The sequence below is a fragment of the Thamnophis sirtalis genome, unplaced genomic scaffold (assembly GCF_051295495.1).
Source record: "Thamnophis sirtalis isolate CommonGarterSnake01/CBP01778 unplaced genomic scaffold, rThaSir2_p1.2 scaffold_7, whole genome shotgun sequence".
NCBI lineage: Eukaryota > Metazoa > Chordata > Lepidosauria > Squamata > Natricidae > Thamnophis > Thamnophis sirtalis.
The window spans coordinates 91,165,124-91,187,708 of NW_028261387.1; the positions used below are offsets into that span (position 1 = coordinate 91,165,124).

The 22,585-nt window shown below is 46.3% G+C and overlaps 1 protein-coding gene across 1 annotated transcript; it reads right to left on the minus strand.

The window, feature by feature from the left end:
* Positions 1-331: 331 nt before the first annotated feature.
* Positions 332-18,620, minus strand: PTK6 (protein tyrosine kinase 6). The gene is made up of 8 exons (XM_087720599.1): positions 18,283-18,620; positions 15,003-15,124; positions 12,365-12,528; positions 8,119-8,272; positions 6,977-7,138; positions 5,680-5,861; positions 3,175-3,328; positions 332-1,404 (listed from the first exon to the last, which is right to left on the minus strand). Exons 1-8 carry the CDS (start codon positions 18,519-18,521, stop codon positions 1,208-1,210), a joined length of 1,374 nt encoding a protein of 457 aa, XP_087576725.1. The 5' UTR covers positions 18,522-18,620; the 3' UTR covers positions 332-1,207.
* Positions 18,621-22,585: the final 3,965 nt, after the last annotated feature.

Below are 22,585 nucleotides of genomic sequence, written 5' to 3' on the forward strand. Positions count from 1 at the left end.
CCCACTCCTGAGGGAAGGATACTGCAAAATCTCCATCCCTCCCCATTCCTGGGGAAAGGAGACTGCAAAATCTCCATCCCTCCCCACTCCTGGGGGAAGGAGACTGCAAAATCTCCATCCCTCCCCACTCCTGGGGGAAGGAGACTGCAAAATCTCCATTCCCTCCCCACTCCTGGGGGAAGGAGACTGCAAAATCTCCATCCCTCCCCACTCCTGGGGGAAGGAGACTGCAAAATCTCCATTCCCTCCCCACTCCTGGGGGAAGGAGACTGCAAAATCTCCATTCCCTCCCCACTCCTGAGGGAAGGATACTGCAAAATCTCCATCCCTCCCCATTCCTGGGGAAAGGAGACTGCAAAATCTCCATTCTCCGCTCTGGGGCCAGCCAGAGGTGGTATTTGCCGGTTCTCCGAACTACGCAAAATTTCTGCTACCGGTTCTCCAGAACCTGTCAGAACCTGCTGAATTTCACCCCTGGTTAGATTCCCGCAAGTGGCTGAATCATCAGTTCTAGAGCCATGCGTATTCGATGGTACAAACTGAATTTGGGATCTTTTGCAGTCCCTGAAGCAAATGAGAAACATCCAGGATTGAATTTTGCAGAACGTGAAGGTACTAACAACAGGTAGTTCAGGAGATATGCAAATTCACCAGCCCAGTCTTCTTAGCTTTTTCCAGCCTGATCCGTCCTGCAAACATTGGACTCAAGATTTTTGTCTTTCATTTAACAGCCTTTCTACCCGCAGGAAGATTTGTGAGGTCTTGTGGGTGCTAGTTAAGTGTTGTGTTGCAAAGTGTAACGAAAGACAAGGAAGTTTAGTCGTGGCCCATTGGATCATTCACAGAACACAGAACAATAGAGGAAGGGACTTTGGAGGTCTTCTAGCCCAACCTCCTATTCAAGCAGGAGACCCAATGCCATTTCAAACAGATGGCTGTCCCATCTCTTCTTGAAAGCCTCCAGTGATGAAGCACCCACAACTTCTGAAGACAAGCTGTTCCATTGATGAGCACCTTCAGGAAATTTATCTTTAGTTCTAGATTCAAAGTCCCCATTTTGCCTTTTTGATGAAACCTATATGCTTTCTTTCCCAGCAGGGCTGACGGTGCAATAATTTGTCAAGCACCTTGATGTGCTCCTCTACCCCTGATACTCAGGTGACTGTGTGTTGGGGTACAACTTCTCCCCCAATGATTGAAGGGAAGCTTAAGAGAGGGCTTCAAAGTTCTCGTAGCTGGTGAAATTCTGGAGGAGTTCTCTGATGTTCTGGAAGTCCGGTCTTTGGTTGGGATCCAGGCTCCAGCATTTGCACATGATGGAGTACATGACAGGGGGGCACATGGGTGGGCGGTGCATCTGGAAGCCATTTTGAACCTTGGTGGAGACCTCCAAGTTACTCATGCCTGTAGAGAGAAGGGAAAATGCTGCATTATTTACATATATTAGCAATAGCAATAGCAATAGCACTTAGACTTATATACCGCTTCATAGAGCTTTCAGCCCTCTCTAAGCGGTTTACAGAGTCAGCATATTGCCCCCAACAACAATCTGGGTCCTCATTTTACCCACCTCGGAAGGATGGAAGGCTGAGTCAACCCTGAGCCGGTGAGATTTGAACAGCCGAACTGCTGAACTGCAGTCAGCTGAAGTAGCTTGCAGTGCTGCATTTAACCACTGCGCCACCTTGGCTCATTCTCATTTGTGTACAACACAAAATACACTGACAGCAGTATATGTAGTCCTCGACTTACAACTACAATTGAGTGTCAGGCCCGCAAGCCATCTTTTCTTTTCGACTTCCGGCCTGCTACACTTTCTACTATTCATTTTCTATTGTGGGAAAATGGGAGGGGGGATTATACGGAGTTGGGTGATATGTAGCCATAACAACATTCTTCTTTGAAACTCAAGGTCATCCTTTTTCTCTGCACCTGGCCGGAACTGGATGGGTGGATTCTGTCTTTGTGGCAGTGGAAGATTGGCTCATGTGATGGACTTGTGGGTGTTTGGGGCAGGATCTTGAACTTTCAACTGGGTGGGAAAACCTGGGAACTTTCAGATTCAGGTTTCCCCAGATGTGCCAACACGGCTCTTTTAATAAATTGCAACTTTGTGGAACTTCTAGCCTGGGATTATACGGAGTTGGCTGATACGTGACCTGACAAAAGGGCGAATGACAAAACCGCGCCTGACTAAACCGCGTCGCTGACATCATCAACACGGCGACAACAGCCAGCGCGGAGAAAGAAGGGCGCTTTAAATAGTGCGTCGAAAGAAAGCCGATTTAACTTAAGGTAAGGGTTAGGTTTAGGGTTAGGGTTAGGGTTAGGTTTAGGATTAGGTTAAGGGTTAGGTTTAGGGTTAGGGTTAGGGTTAGGTTAAGGGTTAGGTTTAGGGTTAGGTTAAGGGTTAGGTTTAGGGTTAGGTTTAGGGTTAGGTTAAGGGTTAGGTTTAGGTTTAGGTTTAGGGTTAGGGTTAGGGTTAGGGTTAGGGTTAAGGGTTAGGTTTAAGGTTAGGGTTAAGGGTTAGGTTTAAGGTTAGGGTTAGGGTTAGGTTTAGGGTTAGGTTTAGGGTTAGGTTAAGGGTTAAGTTAAGGGTTAGGGTTAGGGTTAGGTTAAGGGTTAGGGTTAGGGTTAGGGTTAGGGTTAGGTTTAGGGTTAGGTTAAGGGTTAGGTTTAGGGTTAGGGTTAGGGTTAGGGTTAGGGGTTAAGTTTAGGGTTAGGGTTTACAGCGTGCTTCTGTCTCCGCGCTGTTGTAGCCCTGTTGATGAAGTCAGCGATGCGGTTTAGTCCGGCGCGGTTTTGTCGTTCGCCCTTTTGTCGGTGAAACGGCTGATATGTAGCCATAACAACATCCTTCTTAGAAACTCAAGGTCATCCTTTTTCTCTGCACCTGGCCCTAACTGGATGGGTGGATTCTGAAGATTGGACCATGTGATGGACTTGGGGGGTGTTGGGGCAGGATCTTGAACTTTCAACTGGGTGGGAAAACCTGGGAACTTTCAGATTCAGGTTTCCCCAGATGTGTCAACATGGCTCTCTTAATAAGACTTTGCAACTTTGAGGAACTTCTAGCCTTGGAGTGTTGTTTGTTTGAGGATGCTGTTTGGAACCCCTGACACAGAGCTGGTCCTAAGAGTCCCCTACCAACCTCTTGTAACCTTGTCCCCGTACCTGGATACGGGTTCTGCCCACGAGTCATGATTTCATAAAGGAGGATGCCGAAGGACCACACGTCAGATTTGATGGAGTAGCATCCGCAGGAAAGGCCTTCTGGTGCGGTCCATTTGTAGGGAAAGCTGTTTGAGTAAGAGAGGTAAATATCTTCCTGCAAAGACAGAAGTACAGGATGATTCCCTTGTAGGGAGTCTTTGGGAAACTCGACTTTTCTTGATCCCCAAAAGGGATCGGTGCAGACAAGGTCCAATCAGGAGAGCATGTGGAGGGGGGGGATCACAATCCACACCTTCTGAACACTATAAGTCAGTCATGGCAAACCTTTTCGGCACCGAGTGCCCAAACTGGAACATGCATACATGTGCATGCGCCGCAGTGCCGGAAACCCGAAGACCAGCTGGCCGGTAAGCACATACCTGGTTTTTTTGGCTGTTTTCAGAGTCATTGTCAGGCTGTTTTTCTGGCTGTTTCTGGCCTGAAAATGACACCAAAAACAGCCAAAAAAACAGCCTGTTTTTTTTGGCTGTTTTGGGGGCCGTTTTCAGGCCATTTTCCAGCACTCCAGCGCCCGCAAAGACCAGTTGTGCATGCGCAGACTGGAAACCAGAAGGCCACCGCCCCTGTCCTAACAGCCCCATTTATTCGTATCCATTTCATGTATTCATAATCATGTTTATACTTAGATATGTTATCTAATAGACACTTGATTATGTATGTATGTATGTATGTATGTATGTATGTATGTATGTATGTATGTATGTATGTATTTAGTGTCACAACCCCTGCTATGCCCAAATATGGGAGGAGGCATACTGCTTCCTTTCTCTGTCTATCGGCTCATCACAAGAGACCATCCAGACAGAAAGCCAATATTTTTACTGTTGCCTTTGTTACATTTGTGTTGTATTTGTGCTGATAAATAAATAAAGGGAGACTAGTATAGATCTATTTCAAGCTATTTAGCTCTCATCAGCTAGCCATACCCTTACTGGGATTCGAACCTGGGCTGTATTACATATTAGGCAGTTGTGTTAACCACTAAGCCACAAGGTTCTCCTCCTTTATCAGATATATATATTATTATTTATCAGCACAAATACACAAATGTAACAAAAAGGCAACAGTAAAAATATTGGGTTTCTGTCTGGATGGTCTCTTGTGACGAGCCGAAGGACAGAGAATGGAAGTAGTGATCTTCCTCCCATATTTGGGCATACTGGGGGTTGTAACTCTATAATAGATACCTTTCACCCCGGCACAGCTGATAAAGAGTCGAGCTCTGTGGTTTGGTGGTTAACACATCTGCCTAGGATGCAATACAGCACAGGTTCGATTCCCAGTAAGGGTATGGCTAGCTGATGAGAGCTAAATAGCTTGAAATAGATCTATACTAGTCTCCCTTTATTTATTTATCAGCACAAATACACACACACACACACACATATCCATCCATCCATCCATCCATCCATCCATCCATCCATCCATCCATCCTCTAGAATTTATCAACCATCTATCTACCATTTATCTACCTAGTGTCAGATCTGCAAGCCATCTTTTCTTTGGACTTCAGGCCTGCCACACTTTCTATTCATTTTCTATTGTGGGAAAATGGGAGGGAGGATTATACGGAGTTGGGTGATATGTAGCCATAACAACATTCTTCTTAGAAACTCAAGGTCATCCTTTTTCTCTGCAGCTGGCCGGAACTGGATGGGTGGATTCTGTCTTTGTGGCAGTGGAAGATTGGACCATGTGATGTGCTTGGGGAGGGGGGGGGGTGTTGGGGCAGGATCTTGAACTTTCAACTGGGTGGGAAAACCTGGGAACTTTCAGATTTCAGGAAAATGCTGCATTATTTACGTGTATTCTGTGTATGGCACAAAATACATCGACAGCAGTACATGTAGTCCTCGACTTACAACTACAATTGAGTGTCAGGCCCGCAAGCCATCTTTTCTTTTGGACTCCGGGCCTGCCACACTTTCTACTATTCATTTTCTATTGTGGGAAAATGGAAGAGGGGATTATAAGGAGTTGGGCGATATGTAGCCATAACAACATTCTTCTTAGAAACTCAAGGTCATCCTTTGTCTCTGCGCCTGTCTGGAACTGATGAGTGGAAACTGCCAGAAGGGCAGTGGAAGATTGGACCATGTGATGGACTTGTCTTGTGGGTATGGGGGGGCAAGATCATTCAACTGGGTGGGAAAAACCGGGAAGCTTTCAGATTTGGGTTTTCCCAGATGTGCCAACATGGCTCTCTCAATAAATTGGAACTTTGAGGAATCTTTTGCCTTGGACTCTGATTTACTTTTGGATGATATTTGGAACCCTGACATTAACCCAAATCTCATTCATCTCTCTCCCTCCCTCCCTCTGCCCCCCAACCCTTATACTATTTTATTTTAACTTAGTAGTTTGATTGGACATATTTATCCTGCAATTTGGCCTTCAATCCTATTTTTCTGGATACTTTTGAGTCTCAGAAGGATTGAAAAGTACCTCGATCAGCCTGGCCATCCCAAAATCTCCCACTTTGCAGATGTTGTTTTCTCCCACCAGGACGTTCCGGGCAGCCAAATCCCGATGGATGAAATTCTGCGATTCCAGGTAGCTCATCCCCTCGGCCACCTGGGAAGCCAAGCAGACCAGCTCCACCATCTCCATCTGTTTCCCCTCGGGACCTGGGAAGAAACGGACAGTGACATGAGAACCTCCTGGACCATGAGATGTCCTTCCCAAAAAGTTTCGCTTCTTTTTTGGAGGGAGATGGGCAAGAGGTGTTCTCTTGCACATGGAGCTCAGAGAAAGACAGATTAACAAGAGTTGGAAGGGACCTTATAGGTCATCTAGTCCAACCCCAATGTAGGTCATCTAGACAACCCACAGGCACCAAAAGGCATCTCCCACAACGGGGACCACACACTAGCGGACCAGATGTTTCTAGCCTGCAATTCAAATTCAGCTGTTCTGATGTTGTATTCCCCATTGGGCATTAGAAATAATTCAAGCTGGCAAGCATATCCTACACACCTTTCTCCTATTTTCCCCACAACAATGACCCTGTGAATCATTGCATCAGAGTTACACTATTTCTCTTTCTTTCTGCGTTATCAGCTGCTTTGGGAGTCGGACATCTGTGGGGCAGAAGAACAGCTGGAGCCTGTTCCCAATGTGTGCATGCGCAGAGCTGCCAGGAGAAGGGAACAGCTAAGGAACAAGGGCCGACTCGGGAGTAAAAGCACAGCTGGACGGTGAATGGCCCCTCCCATAGGGAATAAAGAGGAGCGAAAGGGGAGTGGAGTTTGCAGGAGACAAGTAGTTCGTTTCATTAGTGTGAAGATTTGTTTGTGACTCTCAGAGACTCCTTGCCAAGTATTTTCTTGTACTGTGTTGCGTTCGGAAGATATCGGGCTGGCAGCTCTCCAAGCCTGATAAGGTCTGTGATTGTAAATTCACCCTTGAAAGACTGTGTGCCGGGACTTTGCTGGATGTGAATGAGAGGAATTCACAGTAGCTTAACAAAAAGGGGTTTTGTCGGGACAAGGAGTCTGCTTTGTGATTTTGGGAAGCCGAGGCCAGAACAGGAGGAGGCAACTGAATGTGACACCATTTAGCGAACAGGCCATCTTCTGGGCAGCTTCTGCGGGCAGCTGGCCGGCCGTGGGCAAAACACCCTGTGGGGGGGGGGGCTGATGTTCTTATGGTGCACTTTTGTGTCGTTTTGGTAAAATTTAGGCTTGGCTACGCATACCTCTGGACGAAGGGGTGGAAACCGAGAAAAAGGTGATGGTCTTACCTCTCAGGAAAGCGAGCAGGCTCCCTTTGCTCATGAGTTCGGTGATGATGTAGACTGGATCCCCGGCCGAGCAGATGGCGTAGAGGGAGAGGATATTTTTGTGCTTCAACAGCCTCAGGGCATCGATCTCGTTTTTGAAGGTGTCCTGGCACATCAGATCGGCTGGGGTGGGAGGAAAAGCAACGGTAAATTGTTCCCTTCTGGTACAGCTCAGCTCCTGACTACTTTTCCGGGTATGCAGGTCACCCTCGACTTATGACCACAATTGAGGCCTGTTGTAACTTCAAACAGCCGCTATGAGAGCGGTCCTAAGTTGAGGACTACCTGTAAACAAAGGGGGTGGGACCAGGGGTGAAATCCACTTACCGTTGCTACCGGTTCGGTAGCAATGTGAGCAGGACCTTCCGCGCATGCACAGAGCACGCCTGTAAAGATAAGGAAACAGCCGGGGGGTGGGGGGGAATCTGCTGCGCCACACGATTTAGATTACCATATTTTTCGGAGTATAAAACGCACCGGAGTATAAGACGCACCAATATTTTGAAGAGGTAAATTTAAAAAAAAAGGTTTTGCACTCTGCAGACATCCCAAACCCTCTGCATGCCTCATGCATTCCCTCAAAGGGCATGCATAGCCTTTAGGAGGCTTGTAGAGTGCTCCTGGGGACTGGGCAAAAACGAGTAAAAAACGCCCCATTTTTTGCTCGTTTTTGCCCTCCCTAGCCCCCAGGAGCACTATGCAGGCCTCCCAAACCCTCTGCGTGTCCATTTTTGCAAAGGGGCCGGGTTTTTGGTAGGCCAAAAATGCTGTATTCAGTGTATAAGAGCACCCAGATTTTCACCCGCTTTTGGGGGGGGAAAGGTGCGTCTTATACTCCAAAAATATGGTACCTAGAAAGCAGGAAATCCTGCATTCTAGCTACTATAAATTGCGCGTCACGGCTGATCGTCACAAAAACCAGTTCGCCCAAACCGGTTTCATTTATTTTTTTACTACCGGTTCGGGCGAATTTTTACTACTGTTTGGGGTGAACCGGTCCAAACTGGTAACCTTTCACCCCTGGGCGGGGCTTCATTTGCGTGAAAAGCCCCAGCGGAGGAATCTCGTCATCTGACTCTTTCATTTCTACGACTCGACTTTACCTCTCTGTAACACCTTGATAGCAACTTTCACTTTCTCTTTCCAAAGTCCCTCGTAGACGTCTCCAAAGGAGCCGGAGTCCAACTTCCGGATCAGACGGAATTCGTCTTTGGCTCTCTCCCAATCGTCCCAGTGGGGCATGGCCTTTGGCTCGGGCTTGGGTCAAAAAGAAAGTCCAAAGGGGGTTACGTTTCTCCAAGATTTAGGGTGTGTACCATTTGCAATTTTTGTTCTCCCAATGACAAGTAGCCCTTGACTTACGGCCATTCGTTTAGTGACGATTCAAAGGTACAACAGCACTGAAAAAAGTGACCTTCTATACATTTATGACCATTGCAGCTTTGCCACCATCACGGGATCAATTCGGATGCTTGGCAACTGAGTTAAGGTGGCAGGCTGAACCAAGGTAGGCCTCAAGCCTGAACCAAACTAGGGTTTCACGATATTAAGCTTTAACTGTTCACATAGAAATTGCAAGGTTTGCTTTTAGGACATAGTGAGGTTAGACACGGGTTAGAAGGAAGTCTGTACATGAAATATGCTGAGGCAAAACATCTATTTTAGCCCATCTGCTGGCTTGGCTGTTAATCTGTTTGATAGATACATATTGTTAGTTCCTCAAAATACCAGCTATGCATGTCTGTTAGCTGACCCATGTATCATGACATCCTGTAGACATACTTTCTATAACTCAAGGGCAAGTCTTGAGGGGTGTTTCCAAAACTAACAGATGGCTTTAGCTGAAAGTGATAAACTATATAAGGAAGTTCCTGAATTTCATTCAGTGTTCAGGCCATTTATTCTTTGCTATGAACCTGCGCAAATAAACTATTCCTTCTCTGAAGAGCTGGCTTGTGTGTCCTGTCTTTTCTACAACAGAGTCATATTTATGACGGTCACAGTGTCCTGGGGTCATATGATCCTCTTTTGCAAATTTCCAACATGGAAAGTCCAGATTTGCTTTACAGCTGGGCCACTAATTTAATTACTGCAGTGCTTCACTTAATGACTGCGGCAAGATGGGTTGTAAAGTGGGGCAAAACTCACTTAACTGCAGTCTCGCTTAGCAACAGAAAATTTGGGCTCAGCTGTTGCCCTGCTTTTTTTTTTTTGCAAAAAAAAAAAAAGAAAGGAAAAACGGCTGCAAACCTTCGTTTTCTGCATGTAATTTTAGGATGCTAAATGCTGATATGGTTCAACCCTGTAGGACAGCGATGGCAAACCTTTTTTGGCTAGCGTGCCATAAGCAGGGGGAGCGTGGGGGGGGGGGTTGTGTGCGGGCGTGCTGCACCTATAATGCAATAGGCGACCCCCCAGCATGCATGCGCACATGACAGACGCCTCCCCCCCCCATTTCATGCATGCTTTTTTCACCCTCCCCAGGCTCCAGAGGCTTTATAGGAGCCTGGGGAAGGCGAAAACAGCCTCCCCTCCCCCCAAGGCCCTCCGGAGGCTTCAGGAGCTTCCCTGAAGTCTCCGGAGCGCAAAAAACTGACCCTACGGGCAAACTGCAAGTTCGGGCTTCTGGCTTGCTCGTAGGGCCTGTTTAAACCCTCTGGAGTCTTCAGAGGCTTTCCGGAGGCTTCCCTGAAGGCTCAGGAGAACTAAAAACAGCCCTACAACTTCTGGTTTGTCCGTTCGGTCGTTTTTTGTCCTCCAGAGTCTTCAGAGGGGGGGGGGAGGGAGGAGTAGGCCAGCAGGATGCCTCCTCTCCCAGCCGGTTCCAGACGGTTATCACCATCCTGTTATCACCATCCCATCTTGGACTTCTCACAACACCTTGGCGGCATCGGATTAGCTACGTGGGATACTGGGCGGAGGCTGAACAGAGGAAATTAGCTTAATGCTTCGCACGGGAATTTTCAGACTCGGCCTCACTTTCTCTGCAATCACAAGTTCCTTTTGAAATGCAGGCAAGTCCTTGGCCAAACGCCCTTTGCTGCATGGGTTTTGTTCCCAGGTGGGAATTTCAATCGCCCGCCCCTTTCTCCAGTCCACTTGTGGGTTCCATTTTTTTCAGCTAGCTAGGCCAACTCCAAGACGAGGGGGTCTCTCCATCCCTGGGGCTCTTATGAAGCTCAGAGTCTCTGAATGGGGCCCCATTTGGACCCCAAGGGATTCGGTGGCGAAAGATGCAGAGATGCCTCCTGCGACTGAGCCGTCCAGCTGGCAAACCAGGGAAGCATTTATTTGTGAGCCTTGTTTATGGATGTGCTTAGGATGTCCTTAAATTCCTAAATCATCCCATGGTAAGCCAGCAGAGATCCTCTGACATCCCTGATGGATGTCTGCCTCCATCAAAGGCGATCCAGTCGCTAAGACAGTGGTTTTCCCAACTTGGCAACTTTAAGAAGTGTGGACGTCTACTCCCAGAAGTCCACCGGCAGCATGGCTGGGCTGAAGAATTCTGGGAATTGAAGTCCAGACATTTTAAAGTGGCTAAGGTAGACTAAACACTGTGCTCAGTTGAGCAGAGTGCCACCTGGTGGAGATACGGGTCAGCTCACTTCAAAGGCTGCACCAAAGCAATGCAAGATTGAGGGTGGGGCGGGGAAGTGTGGTTTAAGGCAGTGTTTCTCAACCTTGGCAACTTGAAGATGTCTGGACTTCAACTCCCAGAATTCCCCAGCCAGCATTCGCTGGCTGGGGAATTCTGGGAGTTGAAGTCCAGACGTCTTCAAGTTGCCAAGGTTGAGAAACACTGGTTTAAGGCATGGAGGCACAAAAATAAATTCAAAATATCTACAGTAAAAAAGAAAAGAAAGGCCTCCAAATATTTCACTCCATTCATTCTGAAGGAGGAATTAAACAAAGATTATTAGAAATGGCCCCTGGTTGTATTTTCATATACATATCAGTAAGTACATGTCAGTTCCCAAGCACCTGAATTTTGATCACATGACCTCCCGTGGTTGTAAGTGCGAGGACCAGCCACAGGTAACTTTTTTCAGTGCTGTTCTAACTTTGAACAGTCGCTAAACGAATGTTTGAAAGTCAAGGACTACCTTTAATGCTACCCATCTCATCTTAAAGTTGCTACGGTTGTTCCAAGCAAAGATGAAATAATAAGAAAGGTTATGGACTGTGCCGAAATGGACAAACTAACTAAAGAAATCCAGGGAAAAGAAGAATCAGAATTCTACCAGATATGGGATAAATGGTATAGGTGGATGGAGGAAAGAAACAAAAATCAATGAAGGAACATAACAAAACTCAAAAAATAATAGTTATGAGTAAAATAAGAGGGTTAAGAATGGTGAAATCCAAATGAAATACAATAGAAGGGGGAATAATATAAGGTGAGTGGTATCAATTGATAATTGCTATTATAAAGAACAGGAAGTTCCTGTTCGTATTGTATTGTATAAATGTGTACGTCTAAATTTTGTGTGTGTGTATTTTACATGTTTGTTAATAAAAATCTTTTTTAAAAAAATAAAATAAAGTTGCTACGGTTGAGACTAGCCTGCATACATATAAAAAGTAGCAATAGCACTTAAAGAGCCGAGGTGGCGCAGTGGTTAGAATGCAGCACTGCAGGCTACTTCAGCTGACTGCAGTTCTGCAGTTCGGCTGTTCAAATCTCACCGGCTCAAGGTTGACTCAGCCTTCCATCCTTCCGAGGTGGGTAAAATGAGGACCCGGATTGTTGTTGGGGGCAATATGCTGACTCTGTAAACCGCTTAGAGAGGGCTGAAAGCCCTATGAAGCGGTATATAAGTCTAACTGCTATTGCTATTGCTATACTTATATACCACTTTACAGTGTTTTATAGAGCGTTTTAAGCGGTTTTACAAGTGAGCATATTGTCCCAAACAATCTGACTCCTCATTTTACCAACCTCAAAAGGATGGGAGACTGGATAAACCTTGAGCAGGTAAGAATCGAACTGCTGGGAATCAGCCAAATGAAAATGCAATACTGCATTCTAACCACTGCGCCACCACAGCTCAAACAATGCAGATAATATGCAGTAGATGAGTGCAATTGATACATGCCACACACGCATGCAACCGGGGTGTGCCATATGCATCTATGCCAGTCCCAACTCACCCCCAGATGAAGATCAGAAACTGCACGTCAGAGGTGTCCAATTTTGGCAGCTTTAAGACTTGTGGACTTCAACTCCCAGAATTCCCGAGCCAGATATGCTATGGCAGCTTGTTGGCTTGTGAATTCTGGGAATTGAAGTCCACCAGTCTTAAACTTGCCAAGCTGCAAGGCATTCTGTGCCCAGCGCTCTCTCACCTTGTAGCAGGGAGCCAGAAGTTTCAAGCTGTGAGTCAGAACCTTTTCTTTGTAACACGTCACCAGGGTGAGCAGGTCGGGGAACGTCCTCGTCCCGTTCATGTAGAATCTCCCCTCGCCGTTTCGCAAGATCTTGTAATGTCTGGTCCGGAGGCCATCGCGGACTATCAAATTCAGAAAAGCAAATTAAAAACAAATCAAGGCAAGACTATTATAGAATAGAATAGAATAACGGAGTTGGAAGGGACCTTGGAGGTCTTCTAGTCCAACCCCCTGCCTAGGCAGGAAACCCTATAACGTTTCAGACAAATGGCTATCCAACATCTTCTTAAAGACTTCCACTGTTGGGGCATTCACAACTTCTGGAGGCAAGCTGTTCCACTGATTATTTATTCTAACTGTCAGGAAATTCCTCCTCAGTTCTAAGTTGCTTCTCTCCTTGATTAGTTTCCACCCATTGTTTCTTGTCCTATCCTCAGGTGCTTTGAAGAATAGCTTGACTCCCTCTTCTTTGTAGCAACCCCTGAGATATTGGAAGACTGCTATCATGTCTCCCCTAGTCCTTCTTTTCATTCAATCAGACATACTCAGTTCCTGCAACTGTTCTTCCTATGTTTGAGCCTCCAGTCCCCTAATCCTCTTTGTTGCTCTTCTCTGCACTCTTTCTAGAGTCTCCACATCTTTTCTACATTGTGGGGACCAAAACTGAATACAGTATTCCAAGTGTGGCCTTACCAAGGCATCATAAAGTGGTATTAACCCATCACGTGGTCTTGATTCTCTCAGTCTGTCAACTTTCTTTGACTGTGATGGCAAACCTATGGCAAACCTGCCACAGGTGGCACACAGAGTATGGCCTTACCCAGTCCTTATAAAGTGGAACTAACACTTATTATGGGGCAGGGGATTCAGAAAACCCCCCTCTCTTTAAAAGTTTTTTAAAGGAAGGGGGGATAGGCTGCTAGCTTGCTGGGGCCTGCATGGTGCAGAAGAGCAAATTAACTGATTTGCAGAATATTTTTGCAATGGGTGGGGCTGTGAGGGCGAACCTATGTGGCACACAGAGCCCTCTCTGCGGGCACGCAAGCTGTCGCCCCAGCTCAGCTCTACCGTGCATGTACACATGCCTCGCGCTGGCCAGATTGTTTTTGGGTCTCTGCCACGCATGTGTAGGGGGAGGAGCGCATGCGGGAGATACGCGCATATGCACGGGGCGGGCAGATGTGTGGGAGGGTAGCGTGTGCATGCACAAGGGACAGGAGGAGTGTGGGGGAGTCACAAACGCATGCACAGGGACATGGGAGCATGGGGGTGTCACGTGTGCATGCATGGGGGTGGAGTGCACAGGGGTGTGTGTGAATGCATATGTGGGGGGTGGGAGTGTGGGGGTCACGTGTGCATGCGCAGGGGGTGGGACGCATACTGGGAGGTCGCATGTACATAAAGGCGCATAAAGGCGCATTGCATTATGGGTGCATGTGCGCACACGACAAAAATGTTAGTCATCACTGGGAAAGAGGAAAGACAAAGAAAAAAGGGGAAGATGGGAAGAGAGCAAGGAAGGGAAAAGAAGGAAAGAGGGGAAGGAAGAGGAAAGGAGAAGGAAGAGGGAGGGAAGGAAGGAAGGAAAGAAAGAAGGAAAAGGAGAAAGGGAAAAAGGAAAGACAAAGAAAAAGAAGGAAAGTTGGGAAGAGAGCAAGGAAGGAAAAAGAAGGAAAGAGGGGAAGGAAGAAGGAAGGAGAAGGAAGAGGGAGGGAAGGAAAGAAAGAAGGAAAAGGAGAAAGGGAAAGAGGAAAGAAAAAGAAAAAGAAGGGAAGATGGGAAGAGAGCAAGGAAGGAAAAAGAAGGAGAGAGGGGAAGGAAGAAGGAGGGAGAATGAAGAGGGAAGGGAAAAGGAGGGAAGGAAGGGAAAAAAGGAGAACGGGAAAGAGGAAAGACAAAGAAAAAGCAGGGAGGATGGAAAGAGAGCAAGGAAGGAAAAAGAAGGAAAGAGGAGGAGAAGGAAGAGGGAGGGAAGGAAGGAAGGAAGAGGAGAAAAGGAAAGAGGAAAGACAAAGAAAAAGAAGGAAAGTTGGGAAGAGAGCAAGGAAGGAAAAAGGAGAGAGGAGAAAGAAGAAGGAAGCAGAGGGGGAAGGGAAAATGAGAGAAGGAAGGAAAAGGGGAAAGGGAAAGACAAAAAAGAAGGGAAGATGGGAAGAGAGCAAGGAAGGAAAAAGAAGGAGAGAGGGGAAAGAAGAAGGAAGGAGAATTAAGGGGGAAGGGAAAAGGAGGGAAGGAAAGAAAAGGAGAAAGGGAAAGAGGAAAGACAAAGAAAAAGAAGGAAGGATGGGAAGAGAGCAAGGAAGGAAAAAGAAGGAAAGAGGGGAAGGAAGGAAGATTATAATGTGAGGGAGGATCTGAGGGAAGTCCTGCCTTAGCACTTGGCCACCACTGGTGTCCCCAACTCGAGTCCCACCTGCCATGGCCACGCCCATCCCCTCCCCCCCCCCTGAGGTCAAACACAACCTGTTGTGGCCCTCAGTGAAATCAAGTTTGACACCCCAGCGCTAACCAAACAGTTACGAGTGGAGGGCTTCCTGTGAAGACTTCAGAAAAGAACACAAGAATCCTTTATGTTTTCCACAGCAGAAAGTCTTACCTGAAAGTACGAAATCCGCTCCGATTTTCTCACTGATACGAACCAGGAAAGCACCAGATTTATTCTTTTCCGACAACAGCCGAAGAACGGCTTCCGAGCGGGAGATTTGCCCAAAGAACCATCTATGGGGACGGTAGAAGGAAAGGAAGAAGAAATAGGACGTTGAATCTGACTCACGTCCATCTATTCTAACAATCTTTTTCACAATGGGGTAGGGGATGATCAGGGGATGATGGACTGGAGAACCGTGTATTCCTGTTTCTCTCCACTTTACAACACAATACAATAGCAGAGTTGGAAGGGATCCTGGAGGTCTTCTAGTCCAACCTCCTGCCTAGGCAGGAAACCCTATACAGTTTCAGACAAATGGCTATCCAACATCTTTTTAAAGACTTCCAGTGTTGGGGCATTCACAACTTCTGGAGGCAACTTCTGTTCCACTGATTAATTGTTCTCACTGTCAGGAAATTTCCCCTCAGTTCTAAGTTGCTTCTCTCCTTGATTAGTTTCCACCCATTGCTTCTTGTTCTACCCTCAGATGCCTTGGAGAATAGTTTGACTCCCTCTTCTTTGTGGCAGCCCCTGAGATACTGGACCACTGCTATCATGTCTCCCCTAGTCCTGTGGACATTAAACTAGACATACCCAGTTCCTGCAACGTTCTTCATATGTTTTAGTCTCCAGTCCCCTAATCCTCTTTCTTGCTCTTCTCTGCACTCTTTCTAGAGTCTCCACATCTTTTCTACATCGTGGCGACCAAAACTGGATGCCGGATTCCAAGTGTGGCCTTACCAAGGCCTTATAAAGTGGGATTAACACTTCATGTGATCTTGATTCTCTCCCTCTGTCAACTTTCTTTGACTGTGATGGCAAACCTATGGCAGACCTGCCACAGGTGGCACACAGAGCCCTCACCCCAGCCCAGGTCCACTGCGCATGGTGCAGGAGGCCTTCCAGGCCCAAAACAAGGGCCAAATGCTGTGCCCCAAAAAGCAATGTGTGTGCACGTCCAGCGCATGAGCCCCAACCCCTCGCTCACTGTTTTGGGCCTGGAAGGCCTTCTGCACCAACCTGGAAGTCGAAGTGGGACGCCCCCCCGAATAAGGCCCCAAAATGCAATGCAAGCACTCCCGTGCCCATGCACCCTGCCTCTCCCCGTGCATGTACCCCACCCCACCCCGCACATGTGTGCGTGCATCCCTCCATGTGCTTCGACCTCCACGCATAAGCTCTGCCCCTGCGGGCTGTTTTGGGCCTGGAAACCAAAAATGGGTGATGGGGTGGGGGTGGCACCCATGTGCGCGCGGGAGGGGAGGGCACATGTGTGTGTATGACACACGCATGCGTGGGGGCTGGACGCACGTGGGGAGGGGTTCGCACACGCATTGCATTATTGCAAAAAGGTTACCCATCACTGTTCTATGAAATCATTGCTGTGTCTGCAGTCTCCCCTTCTTTATAGCTTGGCTGACTGACTTGAGCTGTCTGCAGGCTAGTTTCTACATGGGGCAGCGATGTGCAGCATGGGGTGGATTTCCCAGCAGGGCTGGGAAGGGAAACTGGGGGGAACTGGTGTGTTTGGGGAATGCTTCTTGGAAAACAAGCTGAATTGAAACTTTTGTCCTTTCCATGAAAAAATGTCCAGGGAAAGATGTTGGTTATCCTCGGGAGCTGGAAGAAGATTCTCATGATGATGAGGTGTCCGTGTGTGTGTGTGTGAAATTTCGACGATCTAATCTAATGCTTTTCAACCTTGGCCGCTTTAAGATGTCTGGACTTCAATTCCCAGAATTCCCTAGCTAGCCATATTGGCTGAGGAATTCTGGGAGTTGAAGTCCAAATATCTTAAATGTGCTAAAGTTGAAAAGCTCTGCTCTAAGCCTCCTGCCTGTCGGTGATATGTGGACTTCAACTCCCAGAATTCCCCAGCTAACCATACTGGCTGAGGAATTATGGGAGTTGAAGTCCAAATATCTTAAATGTGCTAAAGTTGAAAAGCTCTGTTCTAGCCTCCTGCCTGTCAGTGATGTGTGGACTTCAATTCCCAGAATTCCCTAGCTAGCCATATTGGCTGAGGAATTCTGGGAGTTGAAGTCCAAATATCTTAAATGTGCTAAAGTTGAAAAGCTCTGTTCTAGCCTCCTGCCTGTCAGTGATGTGTGGACTTCAACTCCCAGAATTCCCCAGCTAACCATACTGGCTGAGGAATTCTGGGAGTTGAAGTCCAGACATCTTCAAGTTGTAAGATAGACAAACACTGCTCTGGTTCCCCCTATCCCCTGTCAATGATATGTGGACTTCAACTTCCAGAATTCTACACACACACATTTTAAAGTGGGTAAGATTGACACTGCTGTAGCCTCTCTGGGTGCCCCATTTCCCTGCCAATTGTGACTCAAACAGTCTGAAAATACACCTGCATCTCAAGTTTATCCTTTCAGCCAATGTTTACTCGCACAGAACTGTATCAAGGTCTCAATAGCAATAGCACACTTATATGCCGCCTCATAGTGCTTTATAGAACTCTCTGAGCATTTTATGTCAGCCTCGTGCCCCCAACAATCTGTGTCCTCATTTTAGTGACCTTGGAAGGATGGAAGGCTGAGTCAACCTTGAGCCGATCAGGATTGAACTGCTGGCAGTGGGCAAAGTTTGCCTGCAATACTGCAATCTAACCATGTGCCGCCATGGCTAGAATAGAATACAATAAATAGAATAGAATAGAATAGAATAGAAATTAGCCATTGGACTTATATACAGCTTCACAGTGCTTCACAGCCCTCTCTAAGTGGTTTGCAGAGTCAGCCTATTGTCCCCCCAACCATCTGGGTCCTCATTTTACCGACCTCAATAGCAATAGCAATAGCAGTTAGACTTATATACCGCTTCATAGGGCTTTCAGCCCTCTCTAAGCGGTTTACAGAGTTAGCATATCGCCCCCCACAGTCTGGGTCCTCATTTCACCCACCTCGGAAGGATGGAAGGCTGAGTCAACCTTGAGCCAGTAAGATTAGAACCGCTGAACTGCAGATAACAGTCAGCTGAAGTGGCCTGCAGTACTGCACCCTAACCACTGCGCCACCTCGGCTCTCTCAAAAGGATTGAAGGCTGAGTCAACCGGTCAGGATTGAACTGTTGGCAGTGGGCAGAGTTAGCCTGCAATACCGCATTCTAACCACTGCGCCACCCGAGTTCCTTCAACATAGCCACCAAAACCCACTGAAGATTTTTGCAGCAAAGGCTAGACGAATGCTTCGAGTTGCAACCTGCTAGTACTTACGGCTCCGTCTCTACCGTCTCTTTCTTGGCGAGGTAGCTGTAGGGAACGTAGCCTTCCTCGCATATTCCCCCCAGAGCATCCACCTGCTTGGCCCAACACCACTCCCCGGTCTTCTGAATCACTTGGAACAGGTCCCCTGCTTGGAAAGTCAGCTCCGTTTCGGTTCGGGCTTCAAAATCCCACAAACTGGTGTATAGAGAACACCCGGATCCCGGCACCGGATCTGTCTTGCAAGCCATGGTGAGCGCCGGATTGAAAAGAGGGAACAAATCAACTTGGGTTTTGTCTCCTTTCTGCCTTCGCCGGCTGCAAGCCCTGTTCGCACTCGCATAGTTTTACAGTCCTTCTGGAATGCAGCAAAGGGATTTCTCGTAAAGCCACGGAGGCGTTCCCGGAGCAGCACAAGGTGTGCAAACTGGAAAAGCAGAGAGGGTGGGAATGAAGGAATGGGGAAAGTCCCTTTCTGCCTTCTATTGCTCAATGAACTTTCAGGATGCATTTCAGCCCAGCCCTTTCTGACTTGTACAAAGGACTCCTTTTAAAAGGGTTCTTTTTAAAAACGTGAAAGGGTTTTTTTCCAGTGTGGTGGGTAAGGAATTTATAAGCGGGTTATATACAGAAGACATGGCCATCCGGCCCTCTCAATTCCTGGCAAATAGGTGGGGAAGAAATGGAGGAAGTGACAGATTTTATTTCCCTGGACTCAAAGGTCACCGCAGATGGGGACTGCAGGCAAGAAATTAAAAGACGCTTCCTCCTGGGGAGGAAAGCTACGGCAAATCTAGACAGCAGACTAAAAAGCAGAGACATCATCCTGGCAACAAAAGTGATTATAGACAAGGGTATGGTTTTCCCCATTGCAATGGATGGCTGTGAAAGTTGGACCATAAGGAAGGCTGAGCACCAAAGAATGGAGGCCTTTGAACTCTGGTGCTGGAGAAGACTCCTGCATTGAGTCCCTTGGACTGCAAGGCCATCCAACGGGTCAGCCCTAGAGATGAACCTTGACTGCTTTTTAGAAGGTCAAATCCTGAAGAGGAAACTCAAATACTTTGGCCACCTAATGAGAAGGAAGGACTCCCTGGAGAAGAGCCTCATGCTGGGAAAGATGGAGGGCAAAAGAAGAAGAAGGGGACGCCAGAGAATGAGGTGGCTGGATGGAGTCACCGAAGCAGCCGGCGTGAGCTTAAATAGACTCCAGAGGATGGTAGAGGACAGGAAGGCCTGGAGGAACGTTGTCCATGGGATCGCGATGGGTCGGACACGACTTCGTAACTAACAACAACTTCGCAACTAACAACAACAATACAGAATAATAGATTTAGATGGGACCTTGGAGGTCTTCTAGTCCAACCCCCTAATTAAGCAGGAAACCCTATCATTTCAAATAAATGGTTGAGCAAAAACGTTTTCTGGTATTGGAGCACCCACAACTTCCAAAGGCAAACTGGTCCCTTGATTAATTGTTCTATCAGGAAATGTCTCCTTAATTATAAAACAATATAATTATATGAATGATAGTTATATTCTTAGGGAAACTGGTTGCGCTCTTCCATAAAAGTTGTTACAATTTTATTGCATTTAATGCTTTGGGTTGTTGCGATTTATTTTTCAGGTGTTTTGTTATGCTGTTCTTTTAGTTTTGTCATCCAGAGACACGTACTGTACATGAGGTGGACAGCTACATAAATTGATGAATAATTACGTTAGTACTATAATTACTAATAAATCAATACTTTGTGAATCCTAAATCAATAATTAAAAAAACAACAAGAACTTCCAAAATGAAAGGTAATGCACAGGTACAGTATAGGTGGTACTTTGCTCAATAGTAGTAACTGTGAGAGGGATCTTGGAGTCCTAGTGGACAACCATTTAAATAGGAGCCAGCCGTGTGCAGCAGCTGCCAAAAAAGACAACACAGTTCTAGGCTGCATAAACAGAGGGAGAGAATCAAGATCACGTGAAGGGTTAATACCACTTTATAAGGCCTTGGTAAGGCCACACTTGGAATACTGCATTCAGTTTTGGTCGCTGCAATCTAAAAAAGATATTGAGACTCTAGAAAGAGTGCAGAGAAGATCAACAAAGATGATTAGGGGACTGGAGACTAAAACATATGAAGAATGGTTGCAGGAACTTGGTAAGTCTAGTTTAATGAAAAGAAGGACCAGGGGAGACATGATAGCAGTCTTCCAATATCTCAGGGGTTGTCACAAAGAAGAGGAAGTCAAACTATTTTCCAAGGCACCTGAGGGCAGAACAAGAAACAATGGGTGGAAACTAATCAAGGAGAGAAGCAACTTAGAACTGAGGATAAATTTCCTGACTTTTAGACCAATTAATCAGTGGAACAGAAGTTGCCTCCAGAAATTGTGAATGCTGCAACACTTTAAGTCTTTAAGAAGATGTTGGATAACCATTTGTCTGGAATGGTATAGGGTTTCCTGCCTAGGCAGGGGGTTGGACTAGAAGACCGAAGGTCCCTTCCAACTCTGCTATTGTATTGTATAAACCAGAAAAATAAAAAAAACTAAACTTAAAATAAAATACAAAAGTGATAGTGTATTAGAAATTAAAACTGAGAAATTTTAAAATATTCATTTGATTTTGCAGACACCCCCCCCCCCCACAGAGCCCAGATTAACACTTGGAAAAGCCCTAGTCTAGATGATCTTGTAGTGTCCTCTAAGGCCATAATTCTGTGCTTCACATTGGTAAAGTAATTTGCGTTTGGCCATCCTCTTTCTCCTTCCAAAGAGACTCAAGAAAGCAAGTTGCCTCCCATTTGCTTCAGTGGAATTTGTAAATAAGATTAAAGCGTGAGAACTCCTCTCCTTGGCTTGCATAAAAAAAGATCAGTTGATCTAACTAAGTGAAGGTTCATTCTGGAATTAACCCCTCCCGTTCCTGACTGAGAAAGTGATCTCATTCTTCCCAGCCACTCCCTGATGAAAAGACACCTGTCTGTCACCTGTTTTGGGGGTGAGGGTGGGTGGTTGAGATAGATTCCTAGCCGTGGGGAATATCACAAGAAATAAGATTGAAAGATTGTTTAAAAAAGTATTTTTATTAAATTTTTAAAAAACCATAAATATCATCTTTGCCACATGTCTACATCATTAAGCATCCATTATACTCCTTTTATCCGTACATATATACCTTTATATTATATCTATGTCTATTTATACACATTTTTCATCTACTCATAGTTATTTATACTTATATTTCTTCTATTCTTAATATTCTTTCCATGTACTTATTTCTATACATCTTATATCCTTCAATGTACATATATTTCTCTTATACTTCTTATTCAGTTCTATTTTATATACAATATTTTACATTTCCCTCCCCCCTCTTGTTAATTCTGCGGTTTTATGATTATTTTCTAATTTCTTTACTCCCCCCCCCTTTATTGCTCTCTTATTCTTTGCATCTTTCGTACCATAAATTCCATACTGAGTAATAATACTCAGGTTCTTCTTTGTCTTTTATTTCTTTTGTGAGTCTGTCCATTTCAGCGAATTGGAAGATTCTTGTTTCACTGCAACCTACAGGCTGCCTTGTAAACCTCAGCATTTCCGTGCCGTTCTGTCAATCTGTCTTTGCAAACCGCCAAAGGCGTTTTGGGGTGGATTTCAGCAAAGAGCCCCTTTTTCTTCACTGTTATCTGGATCAGGGCTTCCCAACCCCAGAAAGTTTTAAAACGTGTGGACTTCAACTCCCAGAATTCTGGGAAAGGCTGGCTGAGGAATTCTGGGAGTTGAAGTCCACAGGCCTTCCAATGGCTGAGGTTGTGAAACCCTGCAGAGTGCAATGATTTAAGAAGATGCTTGCACAGGGAGGCATCCTGGGCTCGGCCTTGATACAATCCTTGGTTGTGTTGGAAGGAATGTCCTTCTGGGTTTAGTTCCAAGTGGGGGGAAAAGACACTGGAAAAATGGAGGCTGCTTGGAAAGATGGTTTAATGGTGGACAGGATTCCATGGCTTGAGTTCCTGAACAGAAAAGGGGGGATCAGATGCTTCCAGATGTTGGTTGAAGAAGAAAGGAGAGAAAAAAGAGCTTGCTGAGAGTTCCTGGGTTTTTTATACTCTGTTCGGCCCCACCTCTCTGTTTCCTGTTCCTGTGTAAGAAATGCAGTCTGATTGGTTGTCAGACTCCCAGGGGCTCTGTGTGCGTGCGTGTGTCTCTCTCTCTGTCTCTGTCTCTCTGTCTCTCTGTCTCTCTTAGCTAACTTTGTAGGTTGTGTATCTTTTGAGTCCCAAGTTTGGTTGAGTTCCCAGATGTCATGTGGTGAG